This window comes from Gorilla gorilla, chromosome 9 (genome assembly GCF_029281585.2).
Source record: "Gorilla gorilla gorilla isolate KB3781 chromosome 9, NHGRI_mGorGor1-v2.1_pri, whole genome shotgun sequence".
Classification (NCBI taxonomy): Eukaryota; Metazoa; Chordata; class Mammalia; order Primates; family Hominidae; genus Gorilla; species Gorilla gorilla.
The window spans coordinates 91,413,395-91,432,025 of NC_073233.2; the positions used below are offsets into that span (position 1 = coordinate 91,413,395).

Consider the following 18,631-nt stretch of genomic DNA (forward strand, 5'->3'; position numbering starts at 1 on the left):
AATAAAAACATATGTCACAGAAAAGTTTGTACACAAATGCTCATAGCAGCATTATCCATAATAACTAGAAATTGGAAACAATTGAAATGTCCATCAACTGATAAATGAACAGATTAAATGTGGCATATCCATATAATGGAATATTATTTGGCAATAAGAAGAAATGAAGTACTTACACATTCTACAACACAAACACATCTTGAAAACATAATGTAAGTGAAAAAAGCAGCCACAAAAGACCACATGGTGTATAATTTCATTTATATAAAATAACCAGGATAGGCAAATCCATAGGGACAAAAAGTAGATTAGTGGTTGCCTATGTTGGGGTGGGAGGATGGGGAAATGGGAGGTGACTGTCAATGCATATAGGATTTCTTTATGGAGTGATGAAATGCTCTAAAATTGATTGTGGTGATGGTTGAATAATTCTAAATATACTAAAAACCACTGGATTGTATTTTTTAAGTGGTTGAGTTACATTGTATGCAAATTTTATCTTATAAAGCTATTATTTTAAAAACACGTACACATGTATATGTGAGTAAATATTCTAATTTTGATGGCTAAATTTTAGTTATTAATTCTCTTCTATGTCTGTCACAACAATCCGTGTATTCATTAGATAATCCATGTTTCTATGACTACTGTCTTAGCTCCATAATGTGAAACAGACTAGATATATTTTCTGATGAGCAGATACTTTTTATAAAATCCATCATTTTAGAACATTAATTTAAAAGGAAAAAACTTAAAGAAACAAAAACCACCTAAACTATCTTGTTCTTCTTCATTGTAGTCATTACATCACCTTCATCAACACATTGCTTCTGCTAACCACTTGCAGATTTACTCCCAGTGTTTAAATATATTTACCATAAATCCATTTCATCAGAAATCACATTATTAACTTCAGCAATATATTTATAACAGTGCTCTACTGTCTGGTACCTTCATAATTTGTTTGCTACTGAAAGCCTAAATGTGTTAATTATAGTTAAATCCATGGCAACTGAGAGAACTTGATGTTTCCATCATTTTGTACCTACCCCTTTCGAATCAATCACTCCAGGTTTGGCATTAAACTTCACTGTCTTCAATCGGGCACGTTCCTTTCTTTCCACCCTAAAGCAAATTGAGAATAAAGAGTCTCTCACATGACAAGGCATTTATGACTAAGTTCCATATTAAGTGAAGAACATTTTTTCCTCCTATCCTTGCAGCTCAAATAAAATGTGTTCTAAAATATTTCTCTTCCTTTGTTCCATATAAAAAATCTTGGTACAAAGTCTCTAAGTTTCTAACATGTCCCTTGAAATTACTCCAATACGTATACTGAGAGTCACGTCATGGTATTTGTAAGCAACAGAGAGGTAGAAAAAATAATATTTGTTATTTAAATGCTTAAATAATTAAATCAAAATCTATTTCAAATCTCAGTCCATAAAGATGAACACCTATATTGGAGACTAAACAAGCTTCTCCTCCCCTCTCCTCCTCTCCTCCCTTTTTCTTCTTTGTTTTTCCTTCTCTTCCCGTTAAGAACACTAGCGTATTTAGCTTCACTTTTTAACCAAGCATGTTATATATAATCTTGAGCTTTCCTTTTCCCCAATGTCCTTCTGTCATCTCTGCAGATTCATGGTTTTCCTGCTACCTCATTTATTCATTAAACACTTATTGACTGCCTACCATGTATCAAGCAAGGAGCTGGGGGACAAAGAAAAAATATTCTAAAAGCATGACTGCAATGAATTCTTAGCAAGAATGAATTTGGCAAGAACAGCGGTGTAAACAAACACAGAAAATGCTGTAGAACAAGATGGCTGATATCAGTGTGGGAGCACCTATCTCACTGGGAGGGTGCAAAGGAGGAGTAGAAAGCATTAGGATGGGCTTCTTGGAGGAAATATCAATTTATCTGAGATTGAAGGATTAGAAAGAGTTTGTCAGTAGGGAAATTTCAGGGGGATTTTTCACAGAAGGAACAACACATGCCTCAACCTGAAGATATGAGTGAGCTACAAGATTGCAGAAAGATTCTAGTACAGGGTACATAGGGGATATATAGGATAGGGCGGTGAGGCTAGCGAGGTGACAGACTCCTTATAATGGGTATTCATCCACATTAAGGACTTGAGTTTTTTCCTTGGGAATCATCATAAGTTCTTAGAGGATATAAAGCAGTGAAGTGATAAAATCAGATCAGCATTTAAATAAACAACCCTGGTCGAGGTGGAAGACAGACTGAAGGAGGGAAGGAGCAGAAGGAAGCTGGGGGCCTATTTAGAAGCTGTTGCCATAGTCCAGGTGAGAAATAATGAGAAATGATAGTGGGGTGGAGAAGAGGGAAAGGCTTGAGAAATATTAGGAAAATAAAATTGGTTGGACTCACGCCTGTTTGAAGGCCAGGGTTGAAAAAAGGGAAAATAATCTAAATATTTCCTTGATTCTTCTGAGCCCCTCCAGTCAGACATGATTGCTCCTTTGTAACTGGAACAGTCTCCATGTCAGCACTACCTCTTGATTTCCTTGTGTTTACTTACATTTGCACTGCATATACACGGTTGTATGCACCTTAAGGTAAAAGCCCACTTATCACTTGATGGTGTTTTATAGCAAGTCCTCAATAAATAATTGTCCAGCAAAAATAATATTCATTGCATTGTTTTAACATGACTTCTTGTTTAAATATTGCTAGCTTTAAATTCAAAGATGTGGGGGAAAAAAGAGAAAGAAAAAACCCGAACCTACAGAAACTTTAGTTTATGGAGTCTAAGCTATTCATAGATCAATAATTAACAGCACACTCCTTTCTAACTGAGAGCTCTTTTGTGTTCCCAACTGAAACACAGTGAAGATCAGGGTTTCTATAGTTACAGAATGGAATTGCAGAATATATTTATTTCAGTGTGAGAGTAGAATATCTGAGTGGAAACAGCTGAACAAAATTTTTCAAATCTAACGTAATATATTAAAACAATGTGAGGCCGGGTGCGGTGGCTCACGCCTGTAATCCCAGCACTTTAGGAGGCTGAGGCGGGTGTGGATCACCTGAGGTCAGGAGTTCGAGACCCACCTGGCCAACAGGGTGAAACCCTGTTTCTACTAAAAATACAAAAACAAAAATTAACCGGGTGTGTTGGCAGACACCTGTAATCCCAGCTACACGGGAGGCTGAGGCAGGAGAGTCACTTGAACCCGGGAGGTGGAGGTTGCAGTGAGCCTAGATCATGCCATTGCACTCTAGCCTGGGTGACACAGCGAGACTTCGTCTCCCCCAAAAGTAAATAAATATAAATAAATAAATAATAAGTAAAACAATGTGTTCCACCAAGAGTTTCTACTTGTACCAGGCATACAACAGTTGGGGAGAAAGCAAGACAGATTTCAGATAAGATAAGCTGCCAAGTGGAAAATGCTCACTGATAAAATGCCTCCTTTGAGCTTCATCACTTCATCACCTTTTCTCGATTTTAATCCAAGTGCAAATGATAATTTATATTCATCTCTTTGTATTCTTCTAAAACTGTTGTTACAGCCCTAACTTTATTTCAGCTTCTTTGCATTAACTGGGCTATAGTCAATGCTTTGGCATCATTCAATGATGCCAAAATGACTGTAGTATGCAGAGAATACATGGTTATTTGATCAGGGTATGCAAATAAATTCTGCATAAACCCACAGAACTCACACAGGTTCCAAACATACATAATGTCAGGAGGAACTCAGTATTCAACTCTCAGAACTCTTTGGACAGAGCATTCTAATACTGTCCCCTGCCCTGCACCCCAACCCCATTTCTATGTTTATCCTTTTCAATTTTCTTGAGAAATGTCTCTGTTAGGAAGATTTTAATGGTTCATCCCTTAAATCTTAAAAAGGTTGCAAAGAATATTAAGTCAGCCAGACACACACACAGACACACACACATACACTCACCTACCATTTGCTAGTTTATTATTAATCTTCAAATGGGTAATAGAGAAAGTAAAAAAAAAAAAAAATTGAAGCCATATTGAGGTCACATACTTCCAGTTCACCCATGAAGGAAGTTGAAAAGCTTTGCTTCCTATTTGGGTTGAAAGTTTCATTAATAATAATATAAGTGGCTGCTGAAGTTGCAACATATAATTATTAATAAAGTTCCTTCACATTTACATCATCTCATTTGGTCCCCACAACAACCTAAGGATTTAGGTATTATCAATCTCATTTTATAACTGAAGAAACTGAGACTTGAAGCTTGCCAGATCAGAAAGTGGTAGAAACAGAGCCTGAACATACATTCTCTGACAGCTAACTTCAGTGTCTGTCCACAGCCACTCAGTTTGGGAAACAGCATTCAGGTACCTCCCAAGCCTGCATTATCCAAATTCTCAACAAACGTGAGATTTTTGGAGCAGCTTCCACAGTATGAAGGCACATACATATCCTTAGAAGTCTGGGCTGAGGTTTTCACAAATGATGACCAATGTACCCTTGCATCCCCATCTCCCTAATGTCCTGAATGCTATGAATATTATTAATTATTAAATAAACCACAACCAAATTTAAGCATACAATCGAGTTAGTAGCATACCACAAGAAGTTGACCTCAAAATTCAGAATAAATTTACTTTAAACACGGAAATCTGCTTAGTTAAATCCCTATTTGAGTTGATTCGTCTCCTCAGCACACCAGCAACCCTAATAGTGCATTGCCATCACAGAGGCTTGCAGTACTGCCTCTTGGGGTTCTCTGCAAACCTCTTTCCTTGAGAGGGAGGCTATGTCTGTGGCTTAGCTTCCTCATCTGCCTCAGCCCTTTCCTCTCTCCTAGCTCTTTCTGGGATGCATGTGAATGATTTACTGTTGAAATGAGAGTTAAGTCTGGAAAATAGGGCTCTAAATAACGTGGTGTTTTTTTTTTTCTGTCAACAAAAGCTCAAATTTTGAAAAATGGAAAACAGCTATTATTGGAATGTACACTAAGTTTTAGAAACTGTGCTAAGCACTTCACCTATAATAGCTATAATCCAGGGGTTGACATGAGCTGGGTACATAGTAGATGCTTAATGAGACTTCGTTGAATGAGTAAATAAATAAACTCTCAAGGGGGCTACTAGTTCTTTACCTAATTGTGAAAACAATCAGGTCAGGGAGTTTAAGTGAATTGCTGAACAACCAGTTTTTCCCATAAAAAGTGATTTGCCATTTCACAACTTACTTTCCTGGTAAGAATCTAGGTAAAAGTCTAGCATCACTTTTTCTTATTGTTTTACTGAGTAAGACTTCTTTGGCTAGTAAATGTTAAGGTCCAAAGGCTTTCACCTAAAGAAATTGTGGACCACCTGAAGAGACAGACCAAATCTCAATGACAACAACTGCCTTCCTTCCCCACTCACACTTAGACTCAAGCAATTAATTAGATTGTTTGAGCAGAAATAATCCTCCCTGTCCAAGTCTCATCACTGACCAAAATACCAAAAACATAAATGGAATGGCAAAATTTGAGCAATCAATTCTGACATTTCACATCTCTAGAGAGCACCGAATGGCCATGCTTTAATAAGCCCAACTGTCTTCCTCTCCCTCTCTCCCATCTGGTATTTTTAGGTTCTGGCCAAACCCATAATTGGGTCAGGCTTGGAGCATTGGACAGTGGGAACATCATTTGTCCCTGGGAGTTCCTATCCCTATGCTCCACAGGTCCTGTTGGAGGGAGAATTAGAATGTCACCCACATTAGTGGCCACAGGCTTGCTGTGACAGCTAGGTGAGTAAACTCTTATATAATGCCAGCCATATGCTGCCATCTGAGAGCCCAAGTGACCAGTCACTAGGGAACAATGAATAATCTCTTTGGCTTAAGAGAGCATGGGACAGCCAGGCGCGGTGGCTTATGCCTGTAATCCCAGCATTTTGGGAGGCCGAGGTGGGCAGATCACCAGAGGTCAAGAGTTCGAGACCAGCCTGGCCAATGTGGCGAAATCTCGTCTCTCCTAAAAATACAAAAATTAGCCGGGCATGGTGGTGGGCATCTGTAATCCCAGCTACTCAGGAGGCTGAGGCAGGAGGATAGCTTGAACCCGGGAGGTGGAGGTTGCAGTGAGTTGGGATTGTACTCCAGCCTGGGCAACGAAAGTGAGACTCTGTCTCAAAAAAAAAAAAAAAAAAAAAAAGAGATACCATGGAACAAAACCCAGCTTGGCCTCTTCTACACTACATAATCTCAGAAAAGTGATTCTATGCTAAGAGTCCAGATTTTAAAGTCACACAAGCCTGGGTTTGAATTCTGCCTCTTCCACTTACTAGGTCTATAATTTAGGGTGGTCCTCAACCTCTTAGGATTTCAGATTTTGTGTTGATACAATTAGAATAGTAGCGCAGACTTCAAAAATTTATAATGAATGTTAAATGAGATAATACAAATTGTTTAGCACAATGTCTGATCTATGGTAATAACTCACTATACAAAAGGCTGCTACAAAGATGATTATGATAATGCTGCCCATAATGTCACTTCTCATTACTGGTCCCAGTTTCCTTACTTGTAAAAAGGAAGTAATACAGGTACCCTACTTCAGGTGCTCACTGCCAAGTCAGTCCCTTTATGCTAGGTGGGAGCAAGACATAGACTTCCATTTTTCTCTCTTAAGAGACCCTGCCACCAGACTTGAGAGCTGTAGGGCCAAGAAGAGCCCCAAACCTTTGCAGTTGCTCATAGAGACATCAGAAAGGCATGTGTTTGAATCTAGGCTTAGCCCTCTGCTGCCACTGTAATTTTGGCAAGCTACTTGAATTATCTGACTTTCTATTTCCTTCCTTGGCATATGCCCCTAGGGTAGTTTGTTCCTGGTGTAGTGTAAAGCCATCTGGCTTTGCTATCAAAGAGACTGGTGTTTGGTCAGTGGCTGGCTGTGTATTTTTGGGTAAGTTACTTGACTTCTCTGATCCTCAGTTTCCTTATGAGGTTTTTGTGAAGATTAAATTGAAATCATGTATTTGAAAGCACCTGGTGCAATACATGATCAGTGCTGTTATCAGATGGAATTCACTCTCTGTCTGCTGCTGTTTCACTTTCCTGGCCTTTACAATATAGCCTGCATTGCCCTAATCGCAGAGTAGCTGTGCCACAGTTACATGTTGGTCCCACAAGTGATGGGCTCCAGGTAGTGAACCAACAATAGTACGTGGCACTCAGATGCTGCCCAAGCAATGCTTGCTGAATTGAATTTTGCCAGCTCTTATTTTTGTATCTGTAGGGGGCAAGATTGCATATGTCTTAAGTGCAATTCTGTAGCCTGGATTCAAATTCCAGTTCTGCCACTTACTACACGGGCAATTTCAGGCACATTAATGAACCTCTCTGTGCCTCAATCTCCTCATTTGTAAAATAAGGATAATAACAGCAACTTACTCATAGGGTTCTAATGAGGTTTAAATAAATTAATAATTGTAAAGGGCTTACAACAGTGTCTAGCGTGCAATAGGAATGTTTTGTTAAATAGAATTTATTCACCATCTTCAGAAAAAAGGAGGGGGAAGGTGATAATATTCATACTCTTCATCTCATGGTTTCATCTGGGATGATTAAATGACATTATCAATAGAGAAACATTTTTGAAAAGGGTATAAAGTCATACACTGATGTTATCCATTATAAGATTTAAAAAATTTTCCAGATCAGCACTACTAGGTAAATCATACTCAATAAACAGGCTAGAAAGAAATTAATGATTGAAAAATAACATCAACCTAATAAATGTACGTTTTTAAATTACATTAAAATAAGTACATGGGTACTCTTTGTGGGGTAGAATTATAAGTGATTTTTATGTTTTTCTAAATGTTCCCACCTTTCTACAATAAAAGGCATTACTTTTACAAATACTTAAAGGAATAAAAGTAACTATTTTGAAAATAATTAAAATCCTAAAAAGAAAATTTGGCAGAAATTTATTTACAGCTATAAATTACATGTATATAATATATATATTATATATATGAGGTGGAGCTACTGCACCCTTCATAAAAAGTAGAATGTAAATAAATATCAACCTTGCAGTCACTAATCAAACTTATTTTCCAGGTCAGCTATACTCTGGTTGTTAAGATGGTTCTCTTCCAAAATAAGAGAGAAATAGCTAATTCAAGAATGATTACCAGCAGGTGGAAACTTATTCAGGAGGAATAGCATTGAGAATGTTCTTCTGGAGAAAAATGATGAGCTAATTGAACAAACAAATGACTTGATAAGATTGGTTAGAATCATAGAACCTCAGGGTTGGAAAGAGTCAGAAAACTGTATAGTTCAACTCCTGTATCCAAAATTTGAATCCCTTTTCTATCTTCCCAGATAGTCCATGCCATCTTTAGGCAGCTCCAACTAGTGAGAGGATTTCTTTAAAATGAGCTGACAACTATTTCCGCATAGCTTTCCTTCCTCCACCCCATTACTATCTTTGGGGCCATAATTCAACAAGATGGCTCTTTCTTCTAGAGAACAGCTCTTCAGACAGCTCAAAATAATTAAATCAAAGCAAACCGAAATGCACGTTGTCTTGACATTTTATTTGAAGTAAATGGAAATGGAGAGACCCAGAATATAAACAAGCCAGTGCTGAGTCAATGCTTTAAACATGTAACCTTTCAGAAAACACACACAGCCATTCTACAGTCAGAATGCCCTGGAAAAGCAATGTCAGGCAATTATCCAGGAGCCAAGAGGCTTAAAGAAACCCAGAGAACTCTGCTGGTGGGAGATCTATAGGCACTGGCATGGGGGAGGGAGAGGCTCCCTGGAATTTCGGCACCTTCACTGTGACTCCTCCTGGCTAAAGGTAAGAGAACAGCTGAGGACCAGTGAGCCCTCTGCTTTCCATGTCCCATTCTTTCCCAGGCTGTGCAACCACAGGCAGAGAGAAGAGAGGATCAGTTGTCTCGGGAGCACAAATATCCCACAGAGTTATTCTGAGGTTTAAGTTCCATCTTCCCATTATGGTTTGTACTAGCTCAATCACTTGATGTGTAGTAGCACTTGAATGCCCAGCTTCACTGGGAATATTTTACAAAGGCATTTTGGGTGTTTGGAGATGAGGATCAAAGCCCTTTGAGAAATCTGCAGCTTGAGAAAAGCTAGTGCCTGCTTTTATTAAGCATAATTCCTGACTGATTTTGTACTATATCTAGTCTCTGGGATACAGCCAATTTCTGTTTCTTGGACATCTTGGTGCCAAAGGGACATTTGTGAGAAGGAAAGTTCCTGTCTGGTGGTGGATCTGCTGGGACAGATTAAGGAGTTGGCTGTTCTGAAGCACATTTCTGCTTTTCAAAAGCAGAGCGAAGAAATGCTTGGAAGAGAAAGCATGATACTCTTGATTTAGGAAACACTTACACAGAACTAAATATCTTGGTGGCTATTGGAAGTTGTGAGGTGGGGAACAAGAGTAAAGAAAACAGTAAAAAAAGAAAAAAAATTGTAAACCCAGTCCTTAGACCTCACCAGATGTTTGACAGCTCATATCCCAAGCACCTGAATTTGAGATGAAGGTTTTCCATTTTTTTCTACTAATATTTGGAGATATCACATAGCCAGGACCTTAGCCTAGTAAATTGCCTACTTCATTTGCCTTCGACTTGGCCTTTCTATAACATTCATTGGTAAATGTTGAAACTCTGGAAATAAATGGACTGAATTTGTAATTCGGCATATGAGCTGATAAGCACAAAGTTTGCACATGCACACACTGGTAAAAGTTTTAGGAACACAGTGTAAGCTGATCCTCTTTCTTCCTTTATTTCTTGTCACAGTCACCAATTTTGGTAAAACCCTAATATAGGAAAAAGAGGATTTTTAATTCATGTCACCTGTCACCACTGACAATTTTCCTGCAGATTGACTATCCCATTTAAATAAATTTAATTTTGTGAACAGTTTCTCCCACCTTCTTCTTCCCTCATCTCCACTCGCTGGATAGCTGACAAGCAAATATTCTAGTACAAAAGGCATTCTTACCTCCTTTTGCTGGGGATGACCCCCATCTCCTCACTGTCTCCCTCCAGCATGACTCTCCTGGCTTGCCACCACTCATCATCAGAGGCATTGATAACGTGGAGAATATCTCCATATTTAAAACTAAGTCCTTGACTTGGCAGCCCACTGTCCTTGCTCTTGTCGTAGTCGAACATGGCTCTGGAGGAAAGGACAAAAGAGGACATTGTTAGGAATCTCTGGCAGCATAGATTTAGGATTTATGGTTTCAAATGTTTGCTCTTGCTCTGAGAACCCATCATCACTTGATATCAACTCCCGGAATGATTCCCTGGATCACAGTCCACACTCCCACTACTTTGGCAACACACTAAAGTTAGTTCTTGCTTCTTCTTGGAGGTTACAGGGGTGGCCTATAGATCCCCCAAACTGAGATCTGCTTCTTTTCTTGGAGACCATCAGATGTTAGAAGGTGATAATAGAAGATAAGAAAGGTACTTTACTACCTAGTTGAGATTTTTTCCCCTCCCATTACAATCAAATTTTTAAAATTACTAAAAAAAGTAAAATAATAAAGAGAAACATGGCTATATTTCTAAATGAAGCATTTTGTACTGTAAACAAATCATCTCAGATGTATCAGCCTGTAGAACTGTTTCTTTTATAATGGGAAAAAATGGTAACAAATGTCCACCCATAGTAGGCGGTGATTCCTCCTCCACTCAATGAAATATTGGACCACTACTGCAACTGGATGAAGAGGTTAATGTAATCACCTGAATACATGCTTAAAATGCAGTAAATTAAAAAATCTATGCGTATGTGTGTGTATGGATAGACAAAAATCATATAAACAACACGACAAATATTTTTGCTTCCATACAATGCCTAGCTTACCTCATCATGGCACTTATCTGTGAATTACAATTGCTTTCTGTATCGTGCTGCCCTCACTAAAAAGCATTTGCTAAGCATTTGTTAAGGCCAATGCACTGTAATATGTATGAGTGGCAGCATGAGGGAGGTGGAATCAGAATCAAAATGATGAACCAGACCTTAGAAACTAGCTGTCATCATTAAGAGGTGAACATTTGCCACCACTCCTATATTGTCCACATCCTGCTGTATATCCCATTTTCAAAAATCACCACCCCACACATACAGCATATGACTTTCCCAGAGAAGCAGATTTCACTACCTGTCTGTGTATTCCCCTTTGATTTCATTCTAAGAATTTCCTTAGAGTATAACCACTATGTATGCAAAACTAGCAAGATCTGGGGAACAGATTTTTCTAAAAAATTTCTTTTATTTTAGATTTTTCCACACTGAGGACCAAGTGTGGTTTCTTCTTCTTTTTTTTGCCCATCAAAGAAATGTCACATCTGCTGCCATGGCAACAAGAAAGAGCTGAAGACAGCATCTAGAGCTCTCAAACACAGCAGGAAAAGTATAATTAATTGCAACGTAGTCCCTTCTTCCATTAACACTGTCTCCCAGAGATGGAATTTGGAGAGGGTTTCTTGGTCCAAGCTCCCGGAATGAATCATTTTCACCTTGACCACCCCTGCCAAAGGCTCAGACAAAGTACCAGTCAGGAACAGGGAGCTGGGGAAAGGCCAACGCCCACTCCTGAAGCTATCACTTCTTTGATCCTGTGATGTGACATATATTAGTTAACATTCTTGAGCCACAGGTTTTTTGATGCAAAATTAGTCTAATAACAACATTCACCTAGAATTACTGTGATCCTTAATGAAATAACACATATGCAGCATTAAGCCTATAGTATGTGCAGTCTAGTGTAGTACAGTGTGGTTATGAATATGGACTACTGGGTCCATGTCCTGCTCCTACTATGTCTTAGTCTTACAGCTAGTCAGCTGGGCAAGTTACTTAGTCTCTTTCAGGCTTCAGTTTCCTCATATACAACATAGTGATAATGATGACAGTGATGATAACAATACCTCCATTATTGAGTTGCTGTATGGGTAAAATGTTACATAAGGTAATATATATAAAGCATGTACAAATGGACCTGGCACACAGTGAAAAATAGCAAGTATGAACTAATGTTTTTATTATTATCTCCCTTTTTCCTTTTGGGTAGAGGCTAATACAAATCTTTTCTATAGATTCTACTCTGTGCAAAAAGGAGTTAATGTAGCAGGCCTGAGACTGCTGTTCTTGCTTGTAAGGGTGGCCCTTGGCTGACATCTGGAAAGTTAGATTTTGGGAGGGTTCCCACCATTTTCTCATAAGAATGGCTTACTGTGCCTAAACTGTTTGTACAAACAATATCATTTATACTGAACATCTGCTTTCTTTCTGGGAGTCTGATATTCTGGTATGTGCTAGGCAGATGCTGCCTACATGACCAGCCCCCAGTAAACCTGGACATTGAGTCTCTAATAAGATTCCTGGTAGATAACATTTCGCACCTGTTCTCGCAATTTGTTGCTGGAAGAATTAGGCACTTCCTGTGTGACACTACTGAGAGAGGACTCTCGGAAACTTGCAGCTAATTTTTTCCAGACTTTGTCCTATGCTCCTGCTCCCTTATCTGACAGTTTCATATCTTTTTGTGGTAATAAATCATAATCATGAGCATGATCATGCTGAGTCCTGTGAACTATCCTAGTGAGTCATCAACCTGGGAGTTGTCTTGGGGAACCCCACACACACTCTATAGATTGCAAAGCATTTTCACATAAGTTACCTTATTGTGACTCAATCAGTTGCTGTGAAGAAGGTATGACAGACATAGTATGATCCTCCCCACTTTTTTTTGTTGTTGTTAAAAGATGAGGGACAGATCTAGTGGGGCCCACTGACTAACTCCAGAATATATAGCTTAGTGGCAGCAACCTAGGACCAGAACTTGGGTCTCCAGATCCAAGTCTAGTTCAGTGCTCTTCACCTTGCCCCCTCATTCATCCTGGGAGGTGGTGATGATAAGGTGTTGAAGATGATAACCATGATGGCTACTACTACTTACGCCCTTATTAGGTGGTCTGGCACTTCATAGTCATTGTCTTATTTGATGTCACAGCAACCCTAAAGGTAAAAATTAGTATCCCCACTTTATAGATGAGGGAAGGAGGCTCGGGAAGTTAAGGAGCCTGGCCCAGGTCACACATACACATGTGGTGGAGGTTGAATATAAAATGAGGTGTATCTGACTCCAAAATCTGCTTCCTTAGCCATTTTATTATGTGGCTCAATTTCCCCACTTGTTGCCCTCTGGCCATGCTCACGATCTAGCAGTGCCAAAGACTTTCACCTTCCCTTCAGGGCTGACAACTGCTTCTTCCCTAAATTCCTGAAACTCCCTTACTGCTCAGTCCTTGTCCAAGTATTTCTTATCCCCAAAGTCCTTGAAGTGCTGGCCTGACTCCAGGCTCCTTCTGGATGTAAACTATGGGGAGTTGAGGTAGAGAAACCATCAGAAAGGCTAACAAGTAGTAGCCAAGGAGGCAGGCTCTGGAGCCAGACTGCCTAGGTTTGCAGTTTTTCAACTATGTGATCTTAGGCAAGTTACTTAACCCCTCTGGGCCTCAGATTTTCTTAACTGTAAAACTGGCATAAATCATAACACCATCTATCTCAAAAGAGTTATGGTGAGGATTAAATGAAATAATATATGTAAAGTATTGTAACACTAGCCTGGCACTAGTGAAGGCTCAATAAATGTAAGATATTATTATAATAACTGTTATTCTGAAAAATACATTAGAATTTGAATCAGGGGATCTGTGTGCCAATTGTGCCACTTAAAAGCTGTTTTCTGGACTATGTGAAAGACATCTAAAATATCTCTGTATCCTCAGGACCTGGTAGGGTGCCGGACCCAAAGTAGACCCTCAATACAGGTCTGTGAAAATGTTTCAGGTGACTTTTGAAAGCTCGTCTTCTCTCATGTTTCTGCATTCCCATTTGAAGTGGGGGTGGGACTATTCCTGGAGGTCCCTACCAGGTCAGACATTCACTCGCCTGTGTTCTTCTAATCCCAAGAGTCCTTAAGGGGAACTTTCCCACTCCTGCTGTTAGCTGCAGGTGTCCTTCCTGAGGAGCTCAGCAACAGGCTCTTTCCACGAGCTCTATTGATCTTGGACAATCTGCCCCTCTAGGATTACATTTATTCAGACTTGTCAGGTCCCTAAAACCAAGCAGCTGACACATTTCAGCAGCTTCTGGCTCCTTTGGATATTAATGGATCCTCACATCTGGGAAAAATGCTACAGTGCCCCATCACCTAATTTAACAAGCGATAAGCTGTTTTTAATTTGCTTTATGTGTTAATTCATCAGAGCAACTTTTATAAAATGCCATTAAGACTCACACTTTCCATCCAGGGTGCTTTTAGCAAGTCCATTAGACAAGTAGAATTGGACATGAATAATGTAACAACTCTCCCATCCCTCCTACCCCTCCTGAATTTCAATGTGTGGTGGCCCCTTGCCAACTGGGGAAGTCTAGTAAGGGAAGAGTGAAGCAGCTGCTCATCCTCATGACTATGCAACATGGCTGTGAGATACCTGGGTACCCTACCAAAATAGTGCTTTTTAGGTGTCGCACAATGTAGTAAGCATTTTATATTCATTGTCTCACTCAATTTATTGGGTAGGCAACATAGCATATGGGTTATATGCCAGGCTTCCAAGACAGAGGACAGTTGGGTTTATGTCCCAGTTCTGCCATTCTTAACTGTATAATTTGGGCATGTTACTTAACCTCTTAGATAACCACTTTACCATAGATGGCCATTCTCTTGTTTAGGAAATTCAGATAGTAATGGCACTAACGCAAAAGGGTGCTGCGGAGATACGACAATGGGATGACACATGTAAAGTACCCAACACAGATGAGTTCCTCTTTGTTATTATTTCTGATAACAATTCTGCCATGTAAGCATTTTTGGTCTCATAAAGAAAATGAGATATAAAGAGCTGAAATGAAAATAAGATACTAAGTAGCAGAACCAGGATTAAAGTATAGATAGATGTGTCTCACTCAAAAGCTCATGTTCCTAATCTTAGAATTCTTGGAATTCCTGATAAGAAATGTTGTACTTAGATCTTATACCTAAGGATTTCATGATTTGATGATAACACTTATAGTGATACTATGGACTAGCCTGCAAAAAAGATGCATGAGTAGTTTTTAAAGGACACATTCAATTCTCAACAGCTATCCTGCAATGCATATATTAGCCTTGTATTATAGAAGAGGAAATACAGATTTGGATAATTTAAACAACATGTTCAATGTCATGCCAGCTATCAAGTGATGGGGCAGGACTCAAAGCCTGTCTGCTTCTAAGACCTATGAATTTCCTACTATACCAACCTCTATGCTCTTTTGCAAGCAACTCTTTCCAGCTCAAAACACTCACACTCTCCACTTGGCTTAGACTGAGGTAATATTTAACAATCATGGACCTTAAAAGTATTGGTGTTTACTATGTAGACCAGGGAATTTAGTTTTGGCTGTACCACTTTAAAGCTAGGATAGCAGCGAATGATGAGGATGGAAAGACAGTATCACTAAGAATAGGAAAAATTATTTGATGTGTCTCATAGTTAACAAGGATATGATAGGAGAAATAATATCCTTAACTCACTCCCCCAAAATGTCCACACTTTAATTCTCAGAGTCTATGAATATGTTATCTTATATAGCAAAAGGGACTTGGAGATGTGATTAAGGTTAAGGATCTTGAGAAGGGGAGATTATCCTGGATTATCTGGGTGGACACAGTCTAATTACATGAATCCTTAGAAGCGGAAGAGGAAGACAAAAGAATGGATCAGAGAAGATATGACTTGGGAAGGACTTGACCCACCACTGCTGGCTTCAAAGTTAGAGGAAGAAGACCACAAGCCAAGGAAAATGGTGGCCTTTTACAAACTGGGAATGGTTATTAGGTTACAGCCATGAAGAAAACAGGCACCTTAGTCCTACAACCATATGATGACCTGAATGAGCAGAAAACAATTCTCCTATTGAGCCTCTAGAAGGGTTACAGACTGCTGAAAGCTTTATTTTATTCTGGTGAGATCTGTAACAGACCTACAGAACTATAAGATAATAAATTTGTGTTGTTTTAAGTCATTAGGTCTGTGATAATTGGTTATGGTAGCAATCGAAAACTAATATCAACTTTGGTACTGGAAGTGAGGTGCTATGTAACAAATACCTAAAAGTGTAGAAATGGCTTTTGAATTGGGAAGTGGACAGAGGCTAGAAGAATGTTGAGGAACATGACAGAAGAAAACCTAGATTGCTTCTAAGAAGAGATTGCAGAAATACAGACTTTAAGGATATTTCCAGTGAAGCTTTAAATACTTCTTACGGAAATCTGGACTTGGAGAATGCTGAGGGTGACAGCTCAAATGGAAATGAGAAGCATGTCATTGGAAACTGTAGGAAAGGGATCCTGGTTACACAGTGGTGGAAAGCTTAGTAGAATTATGCCCTGTAGTTATGTGAAAAGAAGAATCTTTGGGGGCCAGAGGGCAGACTGTGGTAGGAAGAATAATGGTTCTCCAAAGATGTCCACGCCTTAATCTCTAAAGCCTTATGTGGCAAAGGAAATTTGTGGATGTGATTAAGGTCAAGGGTCTTGAGATGGGGAGATTATCCTAGATTATGTGGGTGGGCCCAGTCTAATCACATGAGTCCTTAAAACTAGAAGAGAAAGGCAGAATAGAGATGGAACATGAAAAGGACTTGAGTGCCATTGCTAAGATTTGAAAATGGAGGAAGCAAATTTGTCATGGCAGTAATGTAAAGCTAAAACAGAGGACAAGAAACAACATGCTTTAATAGAGGGCAGGTAGAAGACAAGGGCCACCAGTTTGAGGATTCTGTCAAAGATTCTTTGGAATAAAACAACTACTCAGCAACAACAACAACAACCCACTGAGTGCCTGTTATTGGCCAGGTTGTGTGCAAAGGACATTTATGTAATTCCATCTCATTGAATCCCTGTAAACAGTTTGAGATATAGGTATGATTATTTCTATTTTGTAGATAAAGAAGTTAAGAACTAAGGTTTTAATTCTAATTCTCACAAAAACCTTATGTGATAAATATAATTTTCCGTATTTTAAGATAAAGAAGCTGAGATACAGAAGAAGCAGCCTTTCCTTCTCTAAAATTGCAAATCACTCTGCTCTTTTACCTCTCTGGGAAGCCTACAGCTTCTAGTCTTGAGTGGGAATATGTCTTATCTCCTTTACTACATCAGAAACAACATCAGGAGCTCCCAGACCAAGTCTCAGCACAGAGTTTTCACAGATGGATTTATAAATGAACAAGTGAATCAGCAAATTACTCCCTTCTGTGCTGTGAACTTGTTTGGTCTAGGGAGGCCTTTGTTTTCCTGACAACATTAAGATCCAAGGAACAGAGCGCTTTGACTCAATTTCCTTCATTTCTTGAAGTTGAGGCCTCTGCTTGATTAGAGGAGACCTGGTCCTCACCTTTCTATGCAGCAAGAGAAAGAACACTAGCAACAGAAAATAAAGTCTGCTCTCTGCTCCATCCCAATGTGCCTGGCTTGGACACATATGACCAATTTTCACATTGTCAAGGTAAGCACATATGAATAGTGCAAGAAGCATAGATGTTGGAATGAAGAAACACATGGTTAAGTCAGTCCACTCTTTCTAGCTGATTGTCACTGAGAAAATAAGTGGAGTAATCTGAGCTTCAGTTTTATCTATAAAATGAGGTTTATCATTCCTACATCTCACATATTTGCAGAGATTCAATGAGATGATATAGGAAGAGCATTTCACATAATAACTGGCAAAACAAAAGTTCCTTTACTTCACCTCTTCTCTACTCTAAAGATGAGCAAGTGTCCCATAAGTACTGGAAGGGGGATGAAATAAGGATGGTATTTTTACAAATGTGACATAAAAATGCATACGTAGTAAACTTCTTCAAAACATTTTCTCACTAGAGGGGTATGGGAAAGGATGCTGGGAGCAGAGAGATCTAAACTTTAGTTGCTCTTATTTTATAAAAATAACAATTTTCTATTTGTATTATCTTCTTAAAAACAATCATTCACCCACTCGTGCATTTAGTGCATATTTGTTTTGAAAACAGAGAAGGCACCCTGGAAGTAAAAAGAAGCTTAGGTGGAGTTAGGAGTGCAGATTTCTAGTCCTGGCTTCAACATAATTCACTATGTGATCTTGAGTAAGGTACTTAACCTCTATGGGCTTCAGCTTCTATAATAATTAATAGACCAACTGCATTTCTCTAGGATGTATTCAACTGTGACCCAAAAGATAGCTCCCCAAATGTAGGCATTATTCTCATTTTATCGAAGGGAAGATTTATTATGTTCTGTGGATTGTATCACATGGGTTATACCACTTAATCAACCTTATAAAGCAGATTTGTATTATTTAAAGATACTCTTCGTATTACAACAGACTGCTTCTATGTTTTGAGGGTGTTGGCAAATGTCCATTTCTATTCTTCCTAAAAAATCAGGCAATCACTGTCATGACTGCAGATAGAACTAATTGGACACCAACCAGAAGTCCTTACAGGTTGGGCCTCCCTGCAGCTATAGCTTTTTGAGTATAATCAGGGAAGAAGCATAACTTCCAGGGGGAACAACTTTCTCTTTCTC

At 39.0% G+C, this 18,631-nt stretch overlaps 1 protein-coding gene across 26 annotated transcripts in view; it reads right to left on the reverse strand.

The window, feature by feature from the left end:
• Positions 1-18,631, reverse strand: part of DLG2 (discs large MAGUK scaffold protein 2) — a 2,193,106-nt gene that overhangs the window by 76,881 nt on the left and 2,097,594 nt on the right. For all 26 annotated transcript variants that reach the window (XM_055355576.2, XM_055355573.2, XM_055355572.2 and 23 more), the window contains 2 exons: positions 10,000-10,176; positions 1,050-1,125 (listed from right to left, as the gene is read on the reverse strand). In XM_055355576.2, coding sequence (XP_055211551.2) covers positions 1,050-1,125; positions 10,000-10,176 — 253 coding nt within the window. The remainder of the gene's footprint in view (positions 1-1,049; positions 1,126-9,999; positions 10,177-18,631) is intronic.